General features: G+C 49.7%; 1 protein-coding gene across 1 annotated transcript in view; it reads left to right on the forward strand.

The window, feature by feature from the left end:
* EMC1 (ER membrane protein complex subunit 1) overlaps nt 1-23,540 on the forward strand; it is a 320,125-nt gene that overhangs the window by 92,089 nt on the left and 204,496 nt on the right. The window contains exons 9-13 of the mRNA XM_078642497.1: nt 9,083-9,154; nt 9,541-9,603; nt 10,913-11,035; nt 22,181-22,277; nt 22,846-22,962. Coding sequence (XP_078498623.1) covers nt 9,083-9,154; nt 9,541-9,603; nt 10,913-11,035; nt 22,181-22,277; nt 22,846-22,962 — 472 coding nt within the window. The remainder of the gene's footprint in view (nt 1-9,082; nt 9,155-9,540; nt 9,604-10,912; nt 11,036-22,180; nt 22,278-22,845; nt 22,963-23,540) is intronic.

Here is a 23,540-nt window from a genome sequence, read left to right on the forward strand (position 1 = left end):
TATCCATGTGCAATACGTATGTGGCTAGGTGTTCATGTGTACCTCTTGCAGTGTGTGAGTGGCATCGCGTCTCCGCAATTCGCAGGTGGTATGAGGTCCCTGAGGGGTTGTCTCCTGTTAGTATCGTGTTATCTCTAGTATCTCCATGTAAAACAAAGAAAGTGGGTCCGGTCAGGGAACTTGACCAGCAAACAAACTGTTCCCTACGCCCATATACTGGCTGGGAAAATTGGGGGTTGGGAGAGTGTGAAAGGCAGGGGAGAGGAATGGGGGGGAGATCACTGCGGGTTCTGTTGTGGAGCATCTATTGTAAAGTGGGGTCCAGCGTGGCGCTATGCAACATATAGGGACGGTTGAGGGGAGGGGGGGGGTAGGGAGGAAAGAAGGAGTGTGCCGGGGAAGGGGCGTGAGTCCTCCGTCTCATTCAAGAACATATAGGCATCATCTGCAGTGCAGGGACAGGGCGTGAGTCGGCGGTGCGCGGGGCGGCAGCGCAGGCCATCTGTGCGGTGATTTGTCTCCTGCAGGTGGACGGGCGAGTGGGGGGGGGTCAGCTCCCCTTTTGGTGTTAGTGTCCACTGCCGGCGCAGGCATGCCAGGGCCAGGGTTACGTCGCGTACTCAGTGCCTCAAAGGCGCCCCATGTGCAGTGGGGAGGTGGTGGCATCTACATCCAGGGCCGCATGTCTCGCGTCGGCGTCCAGCTCAAGCATTCCTTACGGCGACAAACACCGCTACCCGAGCCAACCTCCCCGCTCTGCCCATAGACAAAGGGGTGCGGTGATGACAGGGAGATAATGCTGTACTGGGTTAACAAGGCCTTGCTGATAGGGCAGGCCCCGGTCACAATGCCGCGACCTCGTCTGGGCTAATCGCTGAACACCCACTCCCTCCCTGCCCATCCCACGGTACCCGGAAACCCCAGTCGTGGATGGGACCTCGCGAGGGCCGGCGCGGACCTCGCCTCTATGGCACAGGGTCCCATATGGTGGGAACCAGATGGGGGGCAGGGCAGCTAGTAGGAGACCAACCTCGTGATCGGGGTAGCACGGAGCACAATTGGCTCTCCCCGTCAGCAGCCCCAGCTCCCACAGACCACACACGGGGCCGGGGGCACTCCGGCCAAGACGACTGTGACACCTGGGAGCTGACCAAACCCTCATCCCCCAAGGCAGCCCACAACCATGGCTGAGCCGCCCTACCCTCACACAACCCCGAATGGGGAGATTGGGCTGGGGGGAGGTCAATGGTACGCACTCACCTAACATGATGTGCAGCAGCTGCCTGGCGACGTCCAAACGGCATCAGGGCAGCGGGAAAATAGGGAGCCCAGTGGGCGGGAGAGGTAAATGTACCTCGCCCCCCGGGGGGCCCGGTTTTGACGGGGCCCAGTTTTGAACTACAGAGGTTTTGAACTACAGAGACGCTTGAAGATGAGCGAAACTGAAAGCTGGTGTGGGGCGGGACTTCGTCTTCAGAAGCCCGCGCACACTAAGTGCCTGGCCAGAGGAGTGGTGACGCGGCTCTCCCATGTCCGAGGGAGAGCCCCGCGGAGGCTGCAGAGTCGGGCGATGCGGTGAGTGGGGTTAGTTGGGGGGGGGGGGGTCTCTCTGTATGTGTGTGTGTGGGCGGGGGGAATTGTCTGTGTGTGTGTGTGCGCTCGTGTGTGGGCGGGGGCGGCAGCGGCGGGGGAGGTGTGGTGTGTGTGGTGTGTGTGTCTGTGTGTGTGCGCTCGTGTGTGTGTCTCTGTGTGCGTGATCCATGGTGACTGAAGAGCCTGCCGGAATCGAAGCGCGTGTTCACGCGCGTGACCTGATCCGATTCCGGCAGGCTGCGTGTGCGTGACAGTCTCTTGTCTCTGGGTAGTCCTTGAAAGCTGAAAGGACTGAAATGATTACAATAGACTCGCTTTGCGACAGCAGGGGCATTCGCCCCTGTAATCGCAGGCGCGAGACCTAAAAAGAGACTCTTCTACATCTCCAACTCTCTTTGAGCCCATCAGCACACATGTGCAAGAAACTTATACATATTCTCCCACACGCACAGATGAGGATGTAGAATATGAGGATAATGAACTGTATAATTATCCAGTGGACAATGACCAGGACACCCAAGACCCAAGGTCTGATCCTGTCGACTCGCAGCCCGTGCAAGATAATACTGCATACCCTGTAAAAACTTTGCCTACAGAGGACACAGCTGCTTTCAATGCATTAATCGAAAGAGCAGCATACAACCACCACGTGGAAATGCATGCAGACCCCATTGAGGAAGACTTCCTCTTTGACACTTTCAACACTTCTGAAAGATCAGTGATAACATTGCCAATGCTAAAGGGGGTACTTAAACACGCAGGGGACATATTTAACCGCATCGATGCGGTGCATTTTCCCGTTGTGTGCTGGAAAATGCAAAAACACATGTTCCATGACGAGCTGGGCTCGTCATCAGCGTAGCAGGAGGCTACCTCATGACGAGCCCAGCTCGTCATGAGCGTGGAGGGGGTTAAGGAAACGACCAGGGCAAGAGTCATTAACCCAAGGATAGAAAAGAAATATAGGCCAGCACCAGTGGACCCTACATACATTAAGGGACAGCTGCCTTTGGACTCTTTGGTAGTATCCAATGCACGCAAACGTGCTAATTCTCAAACTACGGGCGAAGCTCCACCTCCAGACAAACAGTCTAAAATTTTGGAGGCTTCAGGCAAAAGGGTAGCTGCTCAAGCAGCTAACATATGGAGAATCTCAAACACACAAGCCCTGTTAGCCAGGTATGACAGAGAACACTACGACACACTTGAGCACCTTCTCCAGCATCTACCTGACCTTTATAAGGAACAGGCAGAGTTCCTAATACAGGAGGGAAAGTTAATATCTAATGCCTCCATCAAGTGTGCGTTAGACGCAGCTGACACAGCAGCCAGGGCTATCAATACCAGTGTCCTGCTCAGAAGACATGCGTTGCTCCGCATCTCTGGGTTCAAAAATGAGGTTCAGACCACTTTACTTACTCAACCAGTAAACCCTGATTATTTGTTTGGCCCTAACGTGGACACACTATTAGATAAAATGAAGAAGGATACAGAGACAGCCAAGTCTATGCGAGCCTTGCAGTCACAACAATACAGAGGCGGCTCCTTTCGTCGCTCCAGCAACCGAGGAGCTGCAAGAGGAGGGTCAGCGCAGCAAAACTCATACAACAAAGGGAACACGCAAAACACCTACAACAAAAACAGTAGAGGTGGATACCGTGGCAATACCAGCAAAGGTAGAGGACGAGGGAATAACACCACCAGATCCTCTACCAATACCAAGCAGTGACTTCTTGTCACTGCCCCCAGACCATATAACACCGGTCGGGGGAAGATTATAGCAGTTCCTGCAAGTCTGGGAAAACAGAACTACAGACATGTGGGTGAGGCAAATTATCCAGCATGGCTATTGCCTAGAATTAATCTCCACACCACCCAACATACCCCCAAAACACCGTCCTATGTCCGCAGAATACCTTCACTTATTGCAGCAAGAAGTCATCAGCATGCTACAAAAGGGGGCCATAGAACTAGTACCCTTAGAACACCAGGGTACAGGGGTGTACTCACTGTACTTCCTAATCCCCAAAAAGGACGGGTCTCTCAGGCCAATCTTGGACCTCAGGCCCTTAAACCAATACATTTTATCAGAACATTTGCACATGCTCACTCTACAGCAGGTATTACTACTGTTGCGTCAAGGAGACCTCCTCGCAACACTAGACCTCAAAGACGCATATTTCCATATACCGGTACACCCAGCACACAGGAAATATCTCAGGTTTACAATACAAAATCAGCACTATCAATTCAAAGTCCTTCCTTTCGGGGTGACAACAGCCCCCAGAGTATTTACCAAGTGCCTAGCAACAGTAGCTGCACATCTCAGAAGACAGCATATTCATGTCTATCCATATCTGGACGACTGGCTAATACACGCACAGTCAGCCCAGCAATGTGCCAGCCACATGTCACGCACTATTCACCTCCTGCACAGTTTAGGTTTCTCGCTGAACTACCCAAAGTCCCATCTTCAGCCTGCCCACGTACAACAATACCTGGGAGCGACGATAGACACTCTAGCAGGGAAAGCACAGCCGAATTCTGTCAGAATAAACAGCATTCAGACGCTAATCCAAAGGTTCAAGCCCCAACACTCGCTCCCAGCCAGAGTGTTTATGCAACTAATAGGTATGATGGCCTCATGCATTTTCATAGTCCCTCACGCAAAACTACACATGTGTCCGCTGCAGGAGTGCCTAGCACGTCAGTGGAACCAGGCTCACGGACAATTAGACAACCTAGTGTTGGTGACCAGTCGTGCATACAACTCTCTGCATTGGTGGAACCCACAAAACCTTTGCAAAGGACGACTGTTCCAAGAGCCTGTACCACAAATAGTCTTGACAACGGACGCATCCCTGATAGGGTGGGGAGCCCATGTCCTCCACCACACAGTACAGGGCTTATGGACCACGCAGCAGAAAAAAATGCACATCAACCTACTGGAGCTGATGGCAATTTTTATGGCAATGAAAGCTTTCAAAGTACATCTGTGCAACAAGACCGTGTTGATCCGGACGGACAACATGACTGCAATGTACTACATACAGAAGCAGGGAGGAACACACTCTCCACAGCTGTCACATCTAGCTCAAAGCATGTGGAAGTGGGCCATTCAAAGAAACATTTTTCTCATGGCCGAACACCTCCCAGGCAAGGACAATCAGATAGCGGATCTGCTGAGCAGACACAGCCAACAGATACACGAGTGGGAGATTCATCCCACAGTGCTTCAACCATACTTCCAACAGTGGGGACAACCAGAGATAGACCTGTTCGCCACAAAACAAAACGCAAAATGCCGGTACTTCGCCGCAAGGTTCCCACTCCCACAGTCTCAGGGCAACGCGATATGGATGAACTGGTCAGGCAAATTTGCCTACGCTTTTCCACCAGCACCGTTGATACCGCTAGTGGCACGCAAACTGCGCCAGCACTCCATGACGCTAATCCTAGTTGCTCCAACATGGGCGAGGCAACCGTGGTACACCATGTTCCTAGAACTCTCCGTGGTGCCTCATCAAAGACTAAAACTAACACCCAGTCTCTTAACGCAGAGTCATGGAGACATTCAGCACCCACATCCACAGTAGCTGAACCTTGCAATCTGGCTCTTGAAGTCATAGAGTTTGGCTACCTAAACTTACCTCCTGACTGCATGCACATTATCAGAGAGGCAAGAAGACCTACCACAAGAGCATGCTATGCGGCAAAGTGGAAACGTTTTGTCATTTACTATAACAACAATAACATAAACCCACTACACGCATCAACTCAAAATATCATATGCTATCTTTTGCACCTACATAGCTGCAATCTAGCCTAAGGATACACTTAGCTGCCATAGCAGCTTACCTTCAGAACAGGCAACACCTTTCCCTATTCAGAGTGCCTGCAATTAAAGCATTCATGGAGGGGCTCAAACGAGTGATCCCCCCAAGACACCCACCTTCACCGGTCTGGAACCTAAACATCGTTTTAACCAGACTAATGGGACCACCTTTTGAACCTCTACACTCGTGTGAAATACAATTTTTAACATGGAAGGTGGCGTTTCTCGTAGCGATTACTTCGCTTAGAAGAGTTAGCGAGCTGCAAGCCCTAACTATTCAAGAGCCATTCTTCCAAATCCACACTAATAGGGTCGTGCTTAGGACAAACCCTAAATTCATGCCAAAAGTGGTGTCCCACTTCCACATCAATCAAACAATAGAACTGCCAGTGTTCTTCCCAAATCCACAGTCAGTACCTGAAAGGGCCCTGCACACACTAGATGTTAAAAGGGCTCTCCTATATTACATAGACAGGACAAAAGATTTCAGGAAAACAAAAGTTGTTTGTTGCTTTTTCACCACAACACAAAGGCAACCCCATTTCTAAATCTGGGTTAGCCACATGGATTGTTAAGTGCATTCAAATATGTTATCTTAAGGCAAAACGCACTTTAACAGTTCCCCCAAGAGCGCATTCAACACGCAAAATTGGGGCATCCATGGCTTTCCTAGGAAACATTCCTCTAGAGGAAATATGTAAAGCAGCCACATGGTCTACCATACATACTTTCACAAAACACTATTGTGTAGATGTACATTCCAAACAGCAAGCTGCTGTAGAACAGGCTGTTCTAAAAACTCTGTTTCAGACTGCTGCAGCTGGCACAGGTAAGGGGAGAGGTGTGGCGCCGCGGCCAGGGCGACTGACGCTGGAATCTGGGGACCACGGTTCGATCCCCGGCTCCGGCGGCAGGGTAGCCCAGCACCATGTGACTCTGGGCAATAGCTCGCTTAATCTTCCCGACGGCCCCCAGCGCCTAGAGACCCTTACGGGTGATTGTGCGCTTTACAAATGTGGACTTTACTTTACAGGTAGCCACCGCTAAGGGAGAAACTGCTATACATTCTATGCAGATATGAATTCAGCAGCCCACATGCCTCGAACGGAATATGCTACTTACCAGTATGCATCTGTTCTTGGCATGTAGGGCTGCTGACATTCATATCGCCCACCCTCCTCCCCGGTGCCTGTCGCAGCTGTAGCATTCATTCTAACTCTCACTTTCTTGCATGGACATCTCTTACTGTACAACACTCCACCTCTGCCACAATGGCAAAAAACAATCTAAGGATGGAGAGGATGCCCATGTGCACTGTAGTCCAGGGGAGGAGCCACCTATCTCGTGATACTTCGAAGACTCTTCTAGGACAACAATGTGCAATCATCCGGACCCAACACTAGGCGGCGATCTATGCACAGATATGAATGTCAGCAGCCCTACATGCCAAGAACAGATGCATACTGGTAAGTAGCATATTCCTTGCCAGTCATTGGGGCAAATGTGTGGCTTGGTGAAGTACATAGCAAATTAACTCCCTCCAAGCTAAAGTATCAAACATTTTGTTATGGGCACAGTAAAAGGGTACCTTTTCGCTCTTTTGGTCTTTTTACAGTTGCTGGACAAAACCTATTATTTAAATCGCCTTATGTGATGAGTTTTTTTAAAGGTGTGCAACATCTGTTTCTCCCCTCTCCCTTTGTCATGCCACAGTGGAACCTTAGCTGAGTCTCGCATATTAGATGCTCACTCAATTTGAGCCGCTTCACAGCTGTCCTTTGCAGCTTCTCACCCTCAAGAGTGTTCCTTGTTGCCGTAACATTGGTGTGGCGAGTGAGCGAGAATCATGCTCTCTGTCAACATCCCCCATACACCATCTTCTTCACAGTCAAACTAGTTCTCAGTACTTGTGCATTCTTCGTGCCTATAATTGTGACACTGTTTCACGTTTGTCAACATATCACCTTACTGCCATTCTTTGCTGTGCCGCCGCTTTCTAAGTAGTAGGAGAAACTCCACTGCTTGGACCCCAGAAGAGCAATGAGCTTTTACAACGACCCCACAAATAACACAGAGTGGGTCATCCACTCTTTGTGGAGGTTCCCTGGAGTGCAACAAGGCAAGGTAGTGCGGAAAAGGAACATTTTTCCAATAGATTGTGCTCTGTATTTTGACCTGCTACACATTGGCCAAAAACCAGCTTCTGGAAGGACTGTGAGCTCATTTTACAAAGGCCAATGCTGCTGCCTATTCGTTGGCACCAGATTTCCTCTCCTAGACAACTGCCAGGCAACTGCACGGGTGTCACTCAAGACGTTAACAAAAGACTACTTTCTGGACAACCAGGTTCGCAGAGAAGGGCATATTGCCCACTTGGTCCTAAGGGCTTGGTGGCTTGAGTCCATTCACAGACCCACCTCTAAATTGGTATTAATGTAGTATCTATTCAAAAGGTGAGGAATCTGCAGTTGGAAATCTCTATCAGAAGAACAAGTTAGATACCTTTGGTAGAAAGACTATCTAACAGCAGATTTCTCACCAACCCTCCTGTTCTCCCCGTTCTGTGAATTGGACTCTATACATTAATAAGTTACCAAGTCTAGGAATTGGCCACACCCAAATTGCTTTTGGGGATCTGTGTGTGGAGGCGTGGATAGCGTTGGAAACAGACATCAGTGCACGGGAGTGGCGCCTAACTAGGCTGCCTACATCATTTTCTGAAGCGGAACCATGTCAGTGGAGAGCCACATGGCGCCAACTACTGGTGCGTAGAGGTACTGCAGAAAAGTTTCCAGCGCCAGTCTGATGCCTAGGGAATATTCAAAATGGGAAAAATCTGCGATTATATAGTCTGTACCAGAAAGAGCATTACAGACGGTAGTATAACTTGTTCTTTCATCCTAATCAACCCAGGCATTTGGTCGTTGTGCAATTTCGTCCTTGCTAGGTTGAGAGCAGTGGCCTAACACCATAAATTCTTTTTGACATATCGCTGTCAAAATATTGCATCTAGAGCCCCTCTCTTTATTTGGAAAGACTTCACAAACCTATCCTTCTCCCAAGCATTCAGATATGCTTGAATAGTCAGAATATTGGTCAAATTGACACCCAAAACGACTATGGCAACAACATACACCCCAAATTAGTGTAACCGGAAAGAAGAACTTCATGCCTTTCTGTCAGTATTTAGGCTGCATGTGCATCTACTGCACCTTAGACATGTGGAATTGGCTTATCTGGCACTAAAAATATCCCTAAAATATTTGCTGCATTTTAGTTTCCATGGTGCTTGGCTCCAAAACACCTCTAAAATGTTTGCAACCACTTTCCCTAAAGAATAACCACTTTTTTTTATTTTGGTGTTTTGTCAATAGATCAAATGACAGGATATTATCCAAGAGTGTTTTCTCCTCTCTGCTCTGTCTCACTGGAACACCGTATTTGTCAACGGGCTAGAAGACATATGGGTTGTGCAGCATTTGGAGTAGGCCTGTTCTTCACAAGTTTCGTCAGTGGATAGAGTAATTGGTTAGATTTTTAAAGCCCTTCTTTTACATTGCTAAAAAGATTGTTAATGAGTCACATAATAATCTATTTAACTCTGCATCTGTCATACCATAACTAATTACTGCATATATTACCCTCACATTTCAGGTATCTTTAGTGAGCTTCGCTACAACAGCAGACAAGACAGTAGCTGCTGTTCTCCAGTTGAAGAGTGATGAGGTAAGCATTGGATATTTGAGCTCAGACATGCTGGTAGTTTAGGGCTGGAACTCTACTATGCCAAGAAGTAACACCTAGAGGTGCTTCTTTAGATTCCAGAGCAGATTATGCTGAAATGGAGAAAGGTAGCTAAAAGGTGTCAACATTAGGGAACCTAGGGTAAGGCAAGCTATCTCGGGGTTTTCCAATCCTATCCAGCAGGAGCTCGGTAGGTGAGTTTAATGCTTTGGTCAGATTGTGGTAGTTCTAGTAGGAAGATGAGAATTGCGTTTTCACTCTTCTCTATATCGATCTGATTTGATGCTTCCATTCTGCTCTTATAGACACCCCTCCCACGTTGCTCCTTTGTTAGGCCAGCATAGTTTAACTTGACTTCTGTTCTACAGGGGCAGAAAATTGACTCTTTTAATGAACGATTGCAAGATGATGAAGGTCACACACGTACCCAGGTAAGAGTTCCCATGTCCAGGAGATTCTCTGTAGCACTGGTGAATGATGACAAAATCCAGGTAATTATGGAAAATATTCACATTGGAGACTCACTTTAGCAGACTGACACCACCTCAAGTCAGCAGTTTATTCGGATAAAATAAATATCCATTAATTTGGAACATGCACATATACAATATTCATTGTTTTACAAAATGTTTAAATTCATCATCAATGTATTTCACAAAATAAAATCTCATATTTATTCAATAGATTGAAAAACATTCATGTCAATGAAACAATGCATTCATTTTGTAAATCTAAAAACATTTTGAACAAATCTTAAAAATCAACAAACTTAATATTTCTATGGTGAACTTTACCAGTTGACTTCTTGTCTTCCAAGCAAAATTGGCAAATGACACACCAAGCATCTCTTTGTATGTAGTTTGAAGCCACTGTTGCTAAAGAATGAAAAGTTGCTGTTGAGGGTCATCAAGCAAAATAAATGGTCAACATTTTGCTTTCATCACATTGATGCCACAGTTTAAACATGATATGATAACAATAAAGAGCTCTCTAGCCCCCATAACTTAAGATGTCCTCCTCCGACTACTCAGTAATCACTTCATTTGACAAGCTATTTGGGGTTATCTTACTGACCTGAATCTATCGATCCAACTCCGAAGACCATCAAATGAAATTGGTTCCCTAATGCTACCATTATAATTGGATATAAAAATGTAGACTGTCAATGTTACAATCTGTCGAATGAAAAAAAAAATTAACAAGTCTGAATTCTGATCTTGCATCAATTGGTGAATATGGTTTTTAAACAATCTCTACTATGTGCTAATCCTGATGAAGCGACAAATTTATGCATATCACGAAACATGTTGGCTAGTTGCTTGTGTAATTAACTCCATTCCAATATTTGTATTAATAGATATATTAATTTAAAAAAACTTTATTTTGACTGAAATACTTTTGAAGCCTTCAATCAGTCTATGTATGTTTCAGAGACAGTAGAGCTTGGAACTCTCTATCACTGGGGCAATTGCACATTTTCTTGTCTGACTTTCAGTTCCCAGTTGGCTCCTTTTAAGAATGGAATCTTTGTGACGCTGCACACATACGTATTTTCAGTGACCACATGGTTGTTAAAGATCTGACAATCCCCCTCCACCCATACAACATTGGTTGTGCATGATTCTGTACAACCCTGGGTGACTGACGAGGAGTCCCGGTTTATTTCCTACCTCCCTTAATTGATCATGCTGATTCCAGTGGACGTGATTTAATTATTCATTTTACTCCTATTTTCTCTAGGAATCCTTGCACTGTTCCAACCAGACCTATTACATCAACCTGTACTTGGCAGAAACCGGACGACGTCTGTTGGATACAAGGGTCTCCTTCAATTTGGAGCAAGGATGTGCCAGACCTGAAAAGGTGAGTGGTTGGGTGATCAGTGCTTGGAAAAAGAATGTGCAGATGGAGTTGTGACAGACACTGTATATTACTTTTTGTTTTGACTCAGTGTTTGGTTATTTTTACAAGTTCCATGATAAAAGATTGCACTCCCCTGCTCTTAGATAGGATCGAACAGACAAAAGATAATGGTGATGTAGCAGTGGGACTCGTTGGTAATAAACTGCAACACGTTGTTTTGTTTATTTTATGAACACGTTTTACTTGTATTTCATAATCACTTTACTCCATTCTCACGGGTGGCTGGACTAGCTGGAAGTAGTGTGACAAGTTTTACGCAGTATGAGGAGAAGACTAAGACCATGCAAGTCTCATTCATGTCGTCCTTTCAATCATATTCAGGGACTGCCAGATGCCTAGTCCCATCCCATGCGGCCACCTAGAGGTGTTGCATTGGATTTCTTCTTTTCTGCTAAGGGGTTTTTCTATAGACAAATCCCTGATCTGTATGTTGGGGGACATTTTCTCTCCTGTATAGTAAGTGAGTGTTTCATTCCGGTTTGTTTCAAGATGGTTGATTTGAGGCTTCCTTGATACCTTACAGGGAACTGCTGGGTGCCTTCCAACCTTAGTCTTAGTGCCTTTTCTATCAGTGTTTTTGCCAGACTTCTCCTTTGGACTGGACATCTGCCTTTGCTTGAAGCACTCTTAGGGCCTTCTATCGGGCCTAACCTGAGATGCCCTTTGGACGACGTACTGAGGTTTGCCTGGGGCAACCTTTGGAACCATGTGCCTGGGCTTTGTGTAAAACGTCCCTTAAGCTAGGCTGTGCTTAGTCTCTATGAAAGTGCCCCTTTTTAGGTCTCGTGACCTATCAATGCGCATGCGCATTGAGAGAAGCGAGACTATAGGGCTTTAAACAAAGTTTAACTAACTGCGGCGATTTGGTGCTGTGCCCGTGCGCTTTTAGGTCAATGCGCAAGCGCATTGACCTAAATGGCGCGTGCACATCACCAAATCGCCATCTGTTCCCAAAGCCACACTCCTCCCACACCTTTGAAGTGAAGCTTAGCTTCACTTCAAAGGCCCCGGCTGCTTCACACCCTCATGCCGCTCTCCCCGCTCCGCCCCCTCCCCTGCCCGCCGTGTGTCTCCCCTTCGGTGTCTTAAGTTGTGTGCAATCTCAACAATGACCTGGACCTATTGTCTGTTTTAGTTATGTTTTTGTGGGTAACAAAGTTGCTGTTTCATAGATGAGTCTGTAAACATATAGTCTGTTCATTAGACCAGTTTTCATTCTTGTGAGAATCAGTACCGCTTCATATGCATCTCCAGTCTGGTTGCAAAGAGCACTGCCAGGAACCAATCATAGCAGCGTTAGTGTGATTTTAGTGCATCAAACTACTATAGCACTTTATTGCGTAAAAATGTTTATTTCTAAAGGTTTTTTTTGTTAACAGTTTTACATCCTAATATTGCACGTCATCTAATAACCCTCTTCACACTCTATTATGAATCCAGAGCAGGAGAGTCTGGCCTGGATTCCCTCTTGCCTTAACTTCTTTCCCTGCATGCCTCCTCTCTCTGGCTATAGCCTACTCTGTTTAACGTAATCATTTAATGTAGTTATCCAAATTGCCAACGCGTAATTTCATGAGCCTCATCCTTGCCGCCTTTGAACGCCTCATCCTTGCCGCCTTTGAACCCCTATCCGTATGATCATTATTCTTGTTTGTCGCCCTGCCCTTTGCTTAGTCACTATACCTGTCTTCTGTTTCATGCTCCCCCTCTGCCCTTTCTGTCCTGAGAGCAGTTTACTTGGCAGTGGAAGACGGTACTTGAAGGTAATCAGCAGAAGTCCTTCCAAAGCTGCCCTCGTGTCCTTGTCATTCCTCTCTCTACCTGTACTGGAGCTCGAAGCCATCTCCTCTGCGTTCGGCTCCGTTCTGAATACCTCTGAGTCCTCCACATCACCTGTTCTTTCACTTTCGCTTTCTCGTTATATGCCCATATACATCTCCCCTCACCCTCACTCACCCTCACCCTCGCTCACCCTCACCTTCACTCACCCTCACCCTCACCCTCACTCACCCTCAACCCCTCACCCTCACTCACCCTCACCCTCACTCACCCTCAACCCCTCACCCTCACTCACCCTCACTCACCCACCCTCACCCTCACTCACCCTCAACCCCTCACCCTCACTCACCCTCATTCACCCTCACTCACCCTCACCCTCACTCACCCTCAACCCCTCACCCTCACTCACCCTCACTCACCCTCACTCACCCTCACCCACCCTCACTCACCCTCACTCACCCTCACTCACCCTCACTCACCCTCACTCACCCTCACTCACCCTCACCCTCACTCACCCTCACCCTCACTCACCCTCACCCTCACACTCACCCTCACTCACCCTCACTCACCCTCACCCTCACCCTCAACCCCCAACCCCTCACCCTCACTCACCCTCACTCACCCTCAACCCCTCACCCTCACTCACCCTCACCCACCCTCACCCACCCTCAACCCCTCACCCTCACTCACCCTCAACCCCTCACCCTCACTCCCCCTCAGCCTCACCCTCACTCACCCTCAACCCCTCACTCACCCTCACTCACCCTCAACCCCTCACCCTCACTCACCCTCACCCTCACTCACCCTCACTCACCCTCACCCACCCTCAACCCCTCACCCTCACTCACCCTCACCCTCAACCCCTCACCCTCACCCACCCTCACCCACCCTCACTCACCCTCACCCCTCACCCTCACCCACCCTCACCCTCACCCACCCTCACTCACCCTCAACCCCTCACCCTCACTCACCCTCAACCCCTCACCCTCACCCTCACTCACCCTCACCCACCCTCACCCTCAACCCCTCACCCTCAACCCCTCACCCTCACTCACCCTCACCCCCTCACCCTCACTCCCCCTCACCCTCACTCACCCTCACCCTCCCTCAACCCCTCACCCTCACTCACCCTCAACCCCTCACCCTCACTCACCCTCACCCTCACTCACCCTCAACCCCTCACCCTCACTCACCCTCACTCACCCTCACTCACCCTCACTCACCCTCACTCACCCTCACTCACCCTCACCCACCCTCACTCACCCTCACTCACCCTCACTCACCCTCACTCACCCTCACTCACCCTCACTCACCCTCACCCTCACCCTCACTCACCCTCAACCCCTCACCCTCACCCTCACTCACTCTCACCCTCACTCACCCTCACCCTCAACCCCTCACCCTCAACCCCTCACCCTCAACCCCTCACCCTCAACCCCTCACCCTCACTCATCCTCACCCTCACTCACCCTCAACCCCTCACCCTCACTCACCCTCGCTCACCCTCACCTTCACTCACCCTCACCCTCACCCTCACTCACCCTCAACCCCTCACCCACCCTCACCCTCCCTCAACCCCTCACCCTCACCCTCCCCCAACCCCTCACCCTCACTCACCCTCACTCACCCTCACCCTCACCCTCACCCTCACCCTCAACCCCTCACCCTCACCCTCACTCACCCTCACTCACCCTCACCCTCACCCTCACTCACCCTCACCCACCCTCAACCCCTCACCCTCACTCATCCTCACCCACCCTCACCCTCACTCACCCTCAACCCCTCACCCTCGCTCACCCTCACCTTCACTCACCCTCACCCTCACCCTCACTCACCCTCAACCCCTCACCCTCACTCACCCTCACCCTCCCTCAACCCCTCACCCTCACCCTCCCTCAACCCCTCACCCTCACTCACCCTCAACCCCTCACCCTCATTCACCCTCACTCACCTTCACCCTCACTCACCCTCACTCACCCTCACCCTCACTCACCCTCAACCCCTCACCCTCACTCACCCTCAACCCCTCACCCTCACCCTCACTCACCCTCAACCCCTCACCCTCACCCTCCCTCACCCTCCCTCACCCTCCCTCACCCTCCCTCACCCTCCCTCACCCTCCCTCACCCTCCCTCACCCTCCCTCACTCACCCTCACTCACCCCACCCTCACTCACCCTCACCCTCACTCACCCTCACTCACCCTCACCCTCACTCACCCTCACTCACCCTCACTCACCCTCACCCTCACTCACCCTCACCCTCACTCACCCTCACCCTCACTCACCCTCACCCTCACCCTCACTCACCCTCACCCACCCTCAACCCCTCACCCTCAACCCCTCACCCTCACTCATCCTCACCCTCACTCACCCTCAACCCCTCACCCTCACTCACCCTCGCTCACCCTCACCTTCACTCACCCTCACCCTCACCCTCACTCACCCTCAACCCCTCACCCACCCTCACCCTCCCTCAACCCCTCACCCTCACCCTCCCCCAACCCCTCACCCTCACTCACCCTCACTCACCCTCACCCTCACTCACCCTCAACCCCTCACCCTCATTCACCCTCACCCTCACTCACCCTCACTCACCCTCAACCCCTCACCCTCACTCACCCTCAACCCCTCACCCTCACTCACCCTCAACCCCTCACCCACCCTCACCCACCCTCACTCACCCTCACCCTCACTCACCCTCACCCTCACTCACCCACCCTCACTCACCCTCACCCTCACTCACCCTCACTCACCCTCACTCACCCTCACTCACCCTCACTCACCCTCACTCACCCTCACTCACCCTCACTCACCCTCACTCACCCTCACTCACCCTCACTCACCCTCACTCACCCTCACTCACCCTCACTCACCCTCACTCACCCTCACTCACCCTCACTCACCCTCACTCACCCTCACTCACCCTCACTCACCCTCACTCACCCCACCCTCACTCACCCTCACTCACCCTCACCCTCACTCACCCTCACTCACCCTCACCCTCACTCACCCTCACTCACCCTCACTCACCCTCACCCTCACTCACCCTCACCCTCACTCACCCTCACCCTCACTCACCCTCACCCACCCTCAACCCCTCACCCTCAACCCCTCACCCTCACTCATCCTCACCCTCACTCACCCTCAACCCCTCACCCTCACTCACCCTCGCTCACCCTCACCTTCACTCACCCTCACCCTCACTCACCCTCAACCCCTCACCCACCCTCACCCTCCCTCAACCCCTCACCCTCACCCTCCCCCAACCCCTCACCCTCACTCACCCTCACTCACCCTCACCCTCACTCACCCTCAACCCCTCACCCTCATTCACCCTCACCCTCACTCACCCTCACTCACCCTCAACCCCTCACCCTCACTCACCCTCAACCCCTCACCCTCACTCACCCTCAACCCCTCACCCACCCTCACCCACCCTCACTCACCCTCACCCTCACTCACCCTCACCCTCACTCACCCACCCTCACTCACCCTCACCCTCACTCACCCTCACTCACCCTCACTCACCCTCACTCACCCTCACTCACCCTCACTCACCCTCACTCACCCTCACTCACCCTCACTCACCCTCACTCACCCTCACTCACCCTCACTCACCCTCACTCACCCTCACTCACCCTCACCCACTCACCCTCACTCACCCTCACTCACCCTCACTCACCCTCACTCACCCTCACTCACCCTCACTCACCCTCTCTCACCCTCACTCACCCTCTCTCACCCTCTCTCTCCCTCACCCTCACTCACCCTCACTCACCCTCACTCACCCTCACTCACCCTCACTCACCCTCACCCACCCTCACTCACCCTCACTCATCCTCACCCACCCTCACCCTCACTCACCCTCAACCCCTCACCCTCACTCACCCTCAACCCCTCACCCTCACTCACCCTCAACCCCTCACCCTCAACCCCTCACTCACCCTCACTCTCTCACCCTCACTCACCCTCAACCCCTCACCCTCACCCTCACTCACCCTCACCCTCACTCACCCTCAACCCCTCACCCTCACTCACCCTCAACCACTCACCCTCAACCCCTCACCCTCACTCACCCTCACCCTCACTCACACTCACCCTCAACCCCTCACCCTCACCCACCCTCATCCTCACCCTCACTCACCCTCACCCTCACTCACCCTCACTCACCCTCACCATCCCTCACCATCCCTCACCATCCCTCACCATCCCTCACCCTCACTCACCCTCACCCTCACTCACCCTCACCCTCACTCACCCTCACCATCCCTCACCCTCACTCACCCTCAACCCCTCACCCTCACCCTCACTCACCCTCACTCACCCTCACTCTCACCCTCACCCTCACTCACCCTCACTCACCCTCACTCACCCTCACTCACCCTCACTCACCCTCACTCACCCTCACTCACCCTCACTCACCCTCACTCACCCTCACTCACCCTCACTCACCCTCACTCACCCTCACTCACCCTCACTCACCCTCACTCACCCTCACTCACCCTCACCCTCACCCTCACCCTCACCCTCACTCACCCTCAACCCCTCGCCCTCACCCTCACTCACCCTCAACCCCTCACCCTCAACCCCTCACTCACCCTCACTCTCACTCACCCTCACTCACCCTCACTCACCCTCAACCCCTCACCCTCACTCACCCTCAACCCCTCACCCTCACTCACCCTCAACCCCTCACCCTCACTCACCCTCACTCACCCTCAACCCCTCACCCACCCTCACCCTCACCCTCACTCACCCTCAACCCCTCACCCTCACTCACCCTCACCCTCTCACCCTCACCCTCACTCACCCTCTCACCCTCACCCTCACTCACCCTCTCACCCTCACCCTCACTCACCCTCACCCTCACCCTCACTCACCCTCACCCTCACCCTCACCCTCACTCACCCTCAACCCCTCACCCCCTCACCCTCACTCACCCTCAACCCCTCACCCTCACTCACCCTCAACCCCTCACCCTCAACCCCTCACCCTCACTCACCCTCAACCCCTCACCCTCACCCTCACTCACCCTCACAACACATATTGTGTTACAATAGGTGTCACATTTGCGAAAGATAAAACTATTGGCATTGTAAATAACAAAGCTATTAATTTCGCTATTTTCAAAACAAGCACATAAATAAAAAATGTGTCCTTTACAATACCAATAGCTCAAACTTTCCTAATGCGAGACCTATTGCATTGCTGTGCTTCTCTCCCCTGCTGCACTCTCCTGCTCTCTAGAGATGTGGCCTAACGACCAGAGCTGCCATCTAAGTCACGTAAATACAAAACATGTTGCATTCCAAATGCTATAGGTGTCACATTCGCGAAAGTTATAACTATTGGCATTGTAAATGACAAAGCCATCAATTTAGCAATTTTAAAAACCAACAAATAAATAAAATATGTCATTTACAAGACCAATAACTCCAACTTTTCTAATGCGAGACCTATTGCATTTCCAATGCTTGTTGACATGGTGACCTCCCACTTATTTTGCACTGGGTTCCTGCTAACCAGGTCCCCAGTGCCAGATCTCTCGCCTTAAACTGCACAATTATTCCCCTTATTGGCCATACCTTTAGCACCCCTCTAACTCCCTAGTAAAAGGTACCTTGTGTACCCACGGCATGGGCACTAGAGGGTCCCTAAGGGCTGTAGAATGTATTGTGCCACCCTAAGGGACCCCTCCACAAACTCATGCAGACTGCCATTGCAGGATGCGTGTCTTGGTGCAGATAAAAGTGAAAACACGACATGGCACGCATCCCTTTGTGTCATGTATACAGACACTGCTTGCAGTTTAGGTAAGCCACCCTACAGCAGGCCTTACAGCCCTAGGCAGTGTGCCCTATACTACATGTGTGGGCATATCTGCATGAGCAAATATGGCCCTGTGATATCTAAGTCCATTAGATATCACAAGTGCACAGGGTAGCCATTTTAAGTGCATATGCTGTACACTGGTGAAAATGAGTTTGCCAGCTATGTGATGACTTCACTGAAATCTATAGTGTTAGGTATCAAACTCCTTGAATTAATAAACCCACACTGATACCTGCCTCAATTCTGCTGACTGACTGGTGTTGACCAGCCTGCCACCAAAATAGGTTTCTGACCCCCCTGCAGGCGAGAACCTATGCTGTCTGAGGGCAGAAACAATGCCTGCTCTAGCCAGATGTGTTGTCGCCTCCTCCAAGCAGGAATGCTAAGTAATCAAAGCAGGAGGCTTCCAATGCCTCTGTCACCTTTCATATGTGACCCAAGGCTTCCCCAGACAGGGGAAATGCCAACCCCTGCCTGGTGTGCCCCCCCCTTAGGAAAATGCCACCATCTTGTTGACGGTAGAATTGGTAACTCTGGGACAGGTTTATTCCCACTTCCCACAGGAACTAGTCATCTAGAGGGTGTAGTCACCCCCAAGGGTAAGTAGTCCATTGGATATGACCGAAGAAGGAGGACAGTGAAAGGCCGCGAAGAGCAAGAACTGAGAAGCAGCAACTGGCTTGGTGCTAGCCCTGACATCCTGCCTGCTGTCCCCTACAATTTCGCCAGAGACCACTCATCCTGCAACTGCTCTGCTTCCACAAGCCTGGGAATACTGCCAGCACTTCAAGGAGCAACCAGTCTCTCCTGTGGAGTAGCGAAATTAGTTCCCTGCAGGCACCCAAGAAGAATCGTGAGGACTCTACTGTGAAAATCTGACACCAGCAAGCAACACTGCACCTGTTCACCCAGCCCGAGTCTAAGTCGGCCAGCGACGTCCTGAGACCCAACAGTCGAACCCCACCTTGGGTTTACCCAGACTGAACTTCCAGTCACAGCCTGCAGCTTCTCTATGCAGGACCCCACAACCGCAATTATCTCCTACAGTACTGACCCGACGCCTAAAGACACCACTGCACCAAGCCCTACAGCCCAAGGAGAAGTGGACCGACTGGCCCTCCAGTGCCAGCTTGCATCCTCTTTTCCCAGGACCGCCTCCCATTGAAACCATCAGGGCACCCAAAGCCAAAAGGCACCTCTGAACCCGGATGCCTCAGAGCCTACTGGGATGACCTTTTTGATGTGCCTTGGACCTTGCCTCATATTTACCCCAACTCCCAAAGATTGGTACTGAAAGTCGCTGCTAAGTACCCGTATGCAGTATGTGTTTTCCCCATAGGATAACATTACCGCATTAGACAGTACAAGCATGTTTTCCTGTTTTCTTCAAAACTGTCATTAAAAAATGTCTTACTCCATACTGAAGTTCTTGGTGTCAAAAATGATCTAAAAAGGTGCATTTTTTTCTATATTGGTGTGGATCTCCTTATTGAGTGTGTGTATCATTTACTGACTGTGTTTATGCAACAAATGTTTAACACTCCTCCTCGATAAGCCTAGGGTTGCTCAACCACACTACCACTAAAAGAGCACCGATTGAGCCCATAATGTGGGTCAAGGTAAAACCGCTTTGATGTGGCTGAAATTGGATCTAAATGTAATCCAGCAAGCAATGCCTTTTTTGGGGGGAGGAGAAATGTAGCTTTCTTGAAATGTAAAGAGCTAAAGCGCTGATCTGACTTATTTCAGCATCAAACTTTATACAGTATGTGACATCCATAAGTTTAGAGCCCTATGTGCAGAAGAGAATTGTGGAAAACCATTTTGCAGGTGAAGTTTGTTTTTGAGGTGAAAGGATGAATATACTTTAGGAATAAATAGGGATTTGGTGGGTAGGTACGCGTACCAAAGAAACCAAAGCTGGTAAAAAGTAGAAACTTTTTTTCTCTCTTCCCTTTCTCTTTCCCTCACCTTGGTGAAATTCGAAGCTCACAGACGGTTCTATTTTTTACTTCTTAAAACACTTTGAACAATGGTCTCATAACCTAACCCCTTCTGGCTTCCGTAAGGAAACGGGCCATTAGTTGTGTGGTCTGAACAAGTAATGGGTCCGCCTCGGCACTCCACTGGGAACCAAACACCCCATTGTAGCGCCCATCTCTCTCAAGGTAGCGGAGCAGAGCACTCCAAGGCCTACTTAAGGAAGGTGGTGTGGGCTAGTAATCACATTTGCTGGCACACAATAATAGCACTCCATAAATAATTGTCCTGTCTGTGCTTTTTATTTTGGAAAAGTACATTTATTACATACACGCTAATCAGTACTATGCAGTAATTTACAAATATACATAATGCTGGTGGAAATTCCTCTGACATTGCATGATCAACTCTGAGCCCCTAAAGGGGTCAAAATCAATATATCACATGTCAACAGCCACAATTTTAGGAGTAAACGCTATAATGAAAACCATGTGTGAATGCACGTATTAATTATTTCAATGAAACATTTACAAAACTAACTTTACCATGAGCCTTTGTTTTCTAAATACTTTCAACCATTGGAAATACAATAATAAAAACAGCCCCTAGAGAGCATCCCATTGTGATAACACAGTATTTTACCACAGATTTCACCCCTAGAGGGTGTTGAACAGCACAGTAATTCTTTTAGACACCTTTAGGCCACAGTCACTTTGACCATAAACTTGGCCCTTTTGGGCGCATCAATTCCAGCTTCAGAGCACATGCTCCACCCTGGGGAGTGTTTGAAACTGTAAAGAAGATTCTGGGTTGGTCCTTCTTTGTGGGACCCTATTAACTCAAGGTGAGCACTATCATTAAATATGTTGAGGGTGGCTGTGCCACACCTGCAGCTCCCCCACAGTCTTTTGGTATGGTTGGTGGTGGGCCGGCTATCATGTGGCCACCACGAGGTGAACAATATGCCAAATAAAGTGCCCTTCAGGGTATTATAGGGCGTTCCCCTGAGCTTGTGAACATCTGGTGAACGATTCTCCCGCTGCTCAAGGTACAGTCGCTGTATGGTTTCCTCTTTGTTTTCCTCTCTTTGCTGTGTTGCCTGTTCCTTTTATATTTGGGCGTACCCGATTCCATCTGGGCACTCCCTTGCCTCCCCTCGTTCGAGGCAGTCGATTGGGCCCACCCCTCGCTGCCCTGTCAACGCCCTGTGCAAAAAGCACTCCTTTGTGTTGGAGCGGCTCTTCGGGGCTGGCCTGCCACTACTGGGGTTAGAGGCGCGGCGCCTTCTTCTGGAACAGTGTACTGTTTTTTCTATTACAGAACAGTAGCTGCACGGGATTTCTTTTTACAAACTGTAGTCCTTTCCAATTTTCCACTGTGACAAAAAGTGCCCAGAAAGATCTCCACTAGTAATGGCTTCTTCCCTCCTTCACATTGTCCGTGTTATTGTCAGGCAGAAAATTACCTTCTAATGTCCTGCTTTCTGTTTTCAGCTTTATATCCAGGCATACTTGAAGAAGGATGATTCTGTGGGATATCGAAGCCTGGTGCAGACAGAGGATCACTTGCTGCTTTTTCTCCAGCAGCCAGGTACAGTAGAAAGCAGGGTTCTTCTTTGTCTTTTTGTGTGTAATATTTGGCTAGCCATACCCACATGGTGTCTTTTCTATCTCTCACCCACGTGATCTCCAGACTATAAATTGAAGTAAATGTAAAGGTACTCTTAGAAAGCACCAAATTCTGCTGAAATCCATTTATTTCCTATAAAATGTTTTTGCTCTGTGATGTGTAGCTCCCTGCCATTTAGTGTCATTCTCATGAATATTAATTCCATGACCCTGTACCTCTATCTCGTGTCACCTTTCCACTGTGTAGCTTCATCTCAGCTGTCTGCTGTCAATCTATCACTTTCCTGTCAAGTACTCTACCTAGCAAGCTACCTCCATGCTATGTGGCATCCTGACCATGCATTTCAATCCGGTTTACATTTTGGACAATGCACCTATGTCCAACCTCCCACAATGTTCTATTCATCCCCTAACAAGGCCAGATACATCCATTCCGCTTCATGTATTCCAGTGTACCTCCTGGTGCTCTCGGTTGTTAGCATTAACTGTCCCCTTCAATCCTGCGTGTAAAATTCTATCTTTATTTTCAGGAAAACCCTTGTGGAGTCGGGAGGAGTCTTTGGCTGAGGTAATAACTATGGAGATGGTGGATCTTCCCCTGACTGGTGCTCAAGCAGAGCTGGAGGGAGAGTTTGGCAAGAAAGCAGGTATGGCATGTCTAGGGGTCATCGTGGATAGCAGTGTGTCTTTTTTTGTTTGTTTTTTGGTGCAGGAGGTGAAATGTTAAACACAACCTACTTCCTGAAATTGTTTAGAAGGGTAGCAATTCATGCTCCAGTCAACAGTACATAGTGTGAAATAGAGTGCTCTCTACAAGTGTGTCTCCTGGGTCCCCTTCGGGAGATCCCAACAGCGAAGAGGCTACTGCTGGCAATAGCTCTGCCCATGGCAAAGCGTAGAGTATCACTGCACTGAGATCCAACGATCAAGAAATGGATTACAGATCTAGTATATTGCAGAGACCCCTTAATGACCTACGAAGAAGAACTACCCGCCAGATCGAGGCCTAAAGACTTCTGGGCTCCCTTCACAGCTTATCTATTTGACCATACGGTCGATATGGCCCCGGAGCGTGCCCGGACTGAGGTCACTTCTGAATAGATCAAATAACGGTCGCTTAGTTGATCTGAACTGCTCTATATGTAATTTTTCTCCTGTTCAGAAAGAAGCAGCTATTCATTGTATATAATGTATTGACATGCCTATGTTTCTTAAACTTGGTATT

Source organism: Lissotriton helveticus, chromosome 5_1 (genome assembly GCF_964261635.1).
Source record: "Lissotriton helveticus chromosome 5_1, aLisHel1.1, whole genome shotgun sequence".
NCBI lineage: Eukaryota > Metazoa > Chordata > Amphibia > Caudata > Salamandridae > Lissotriton > Lissotriton helveticus.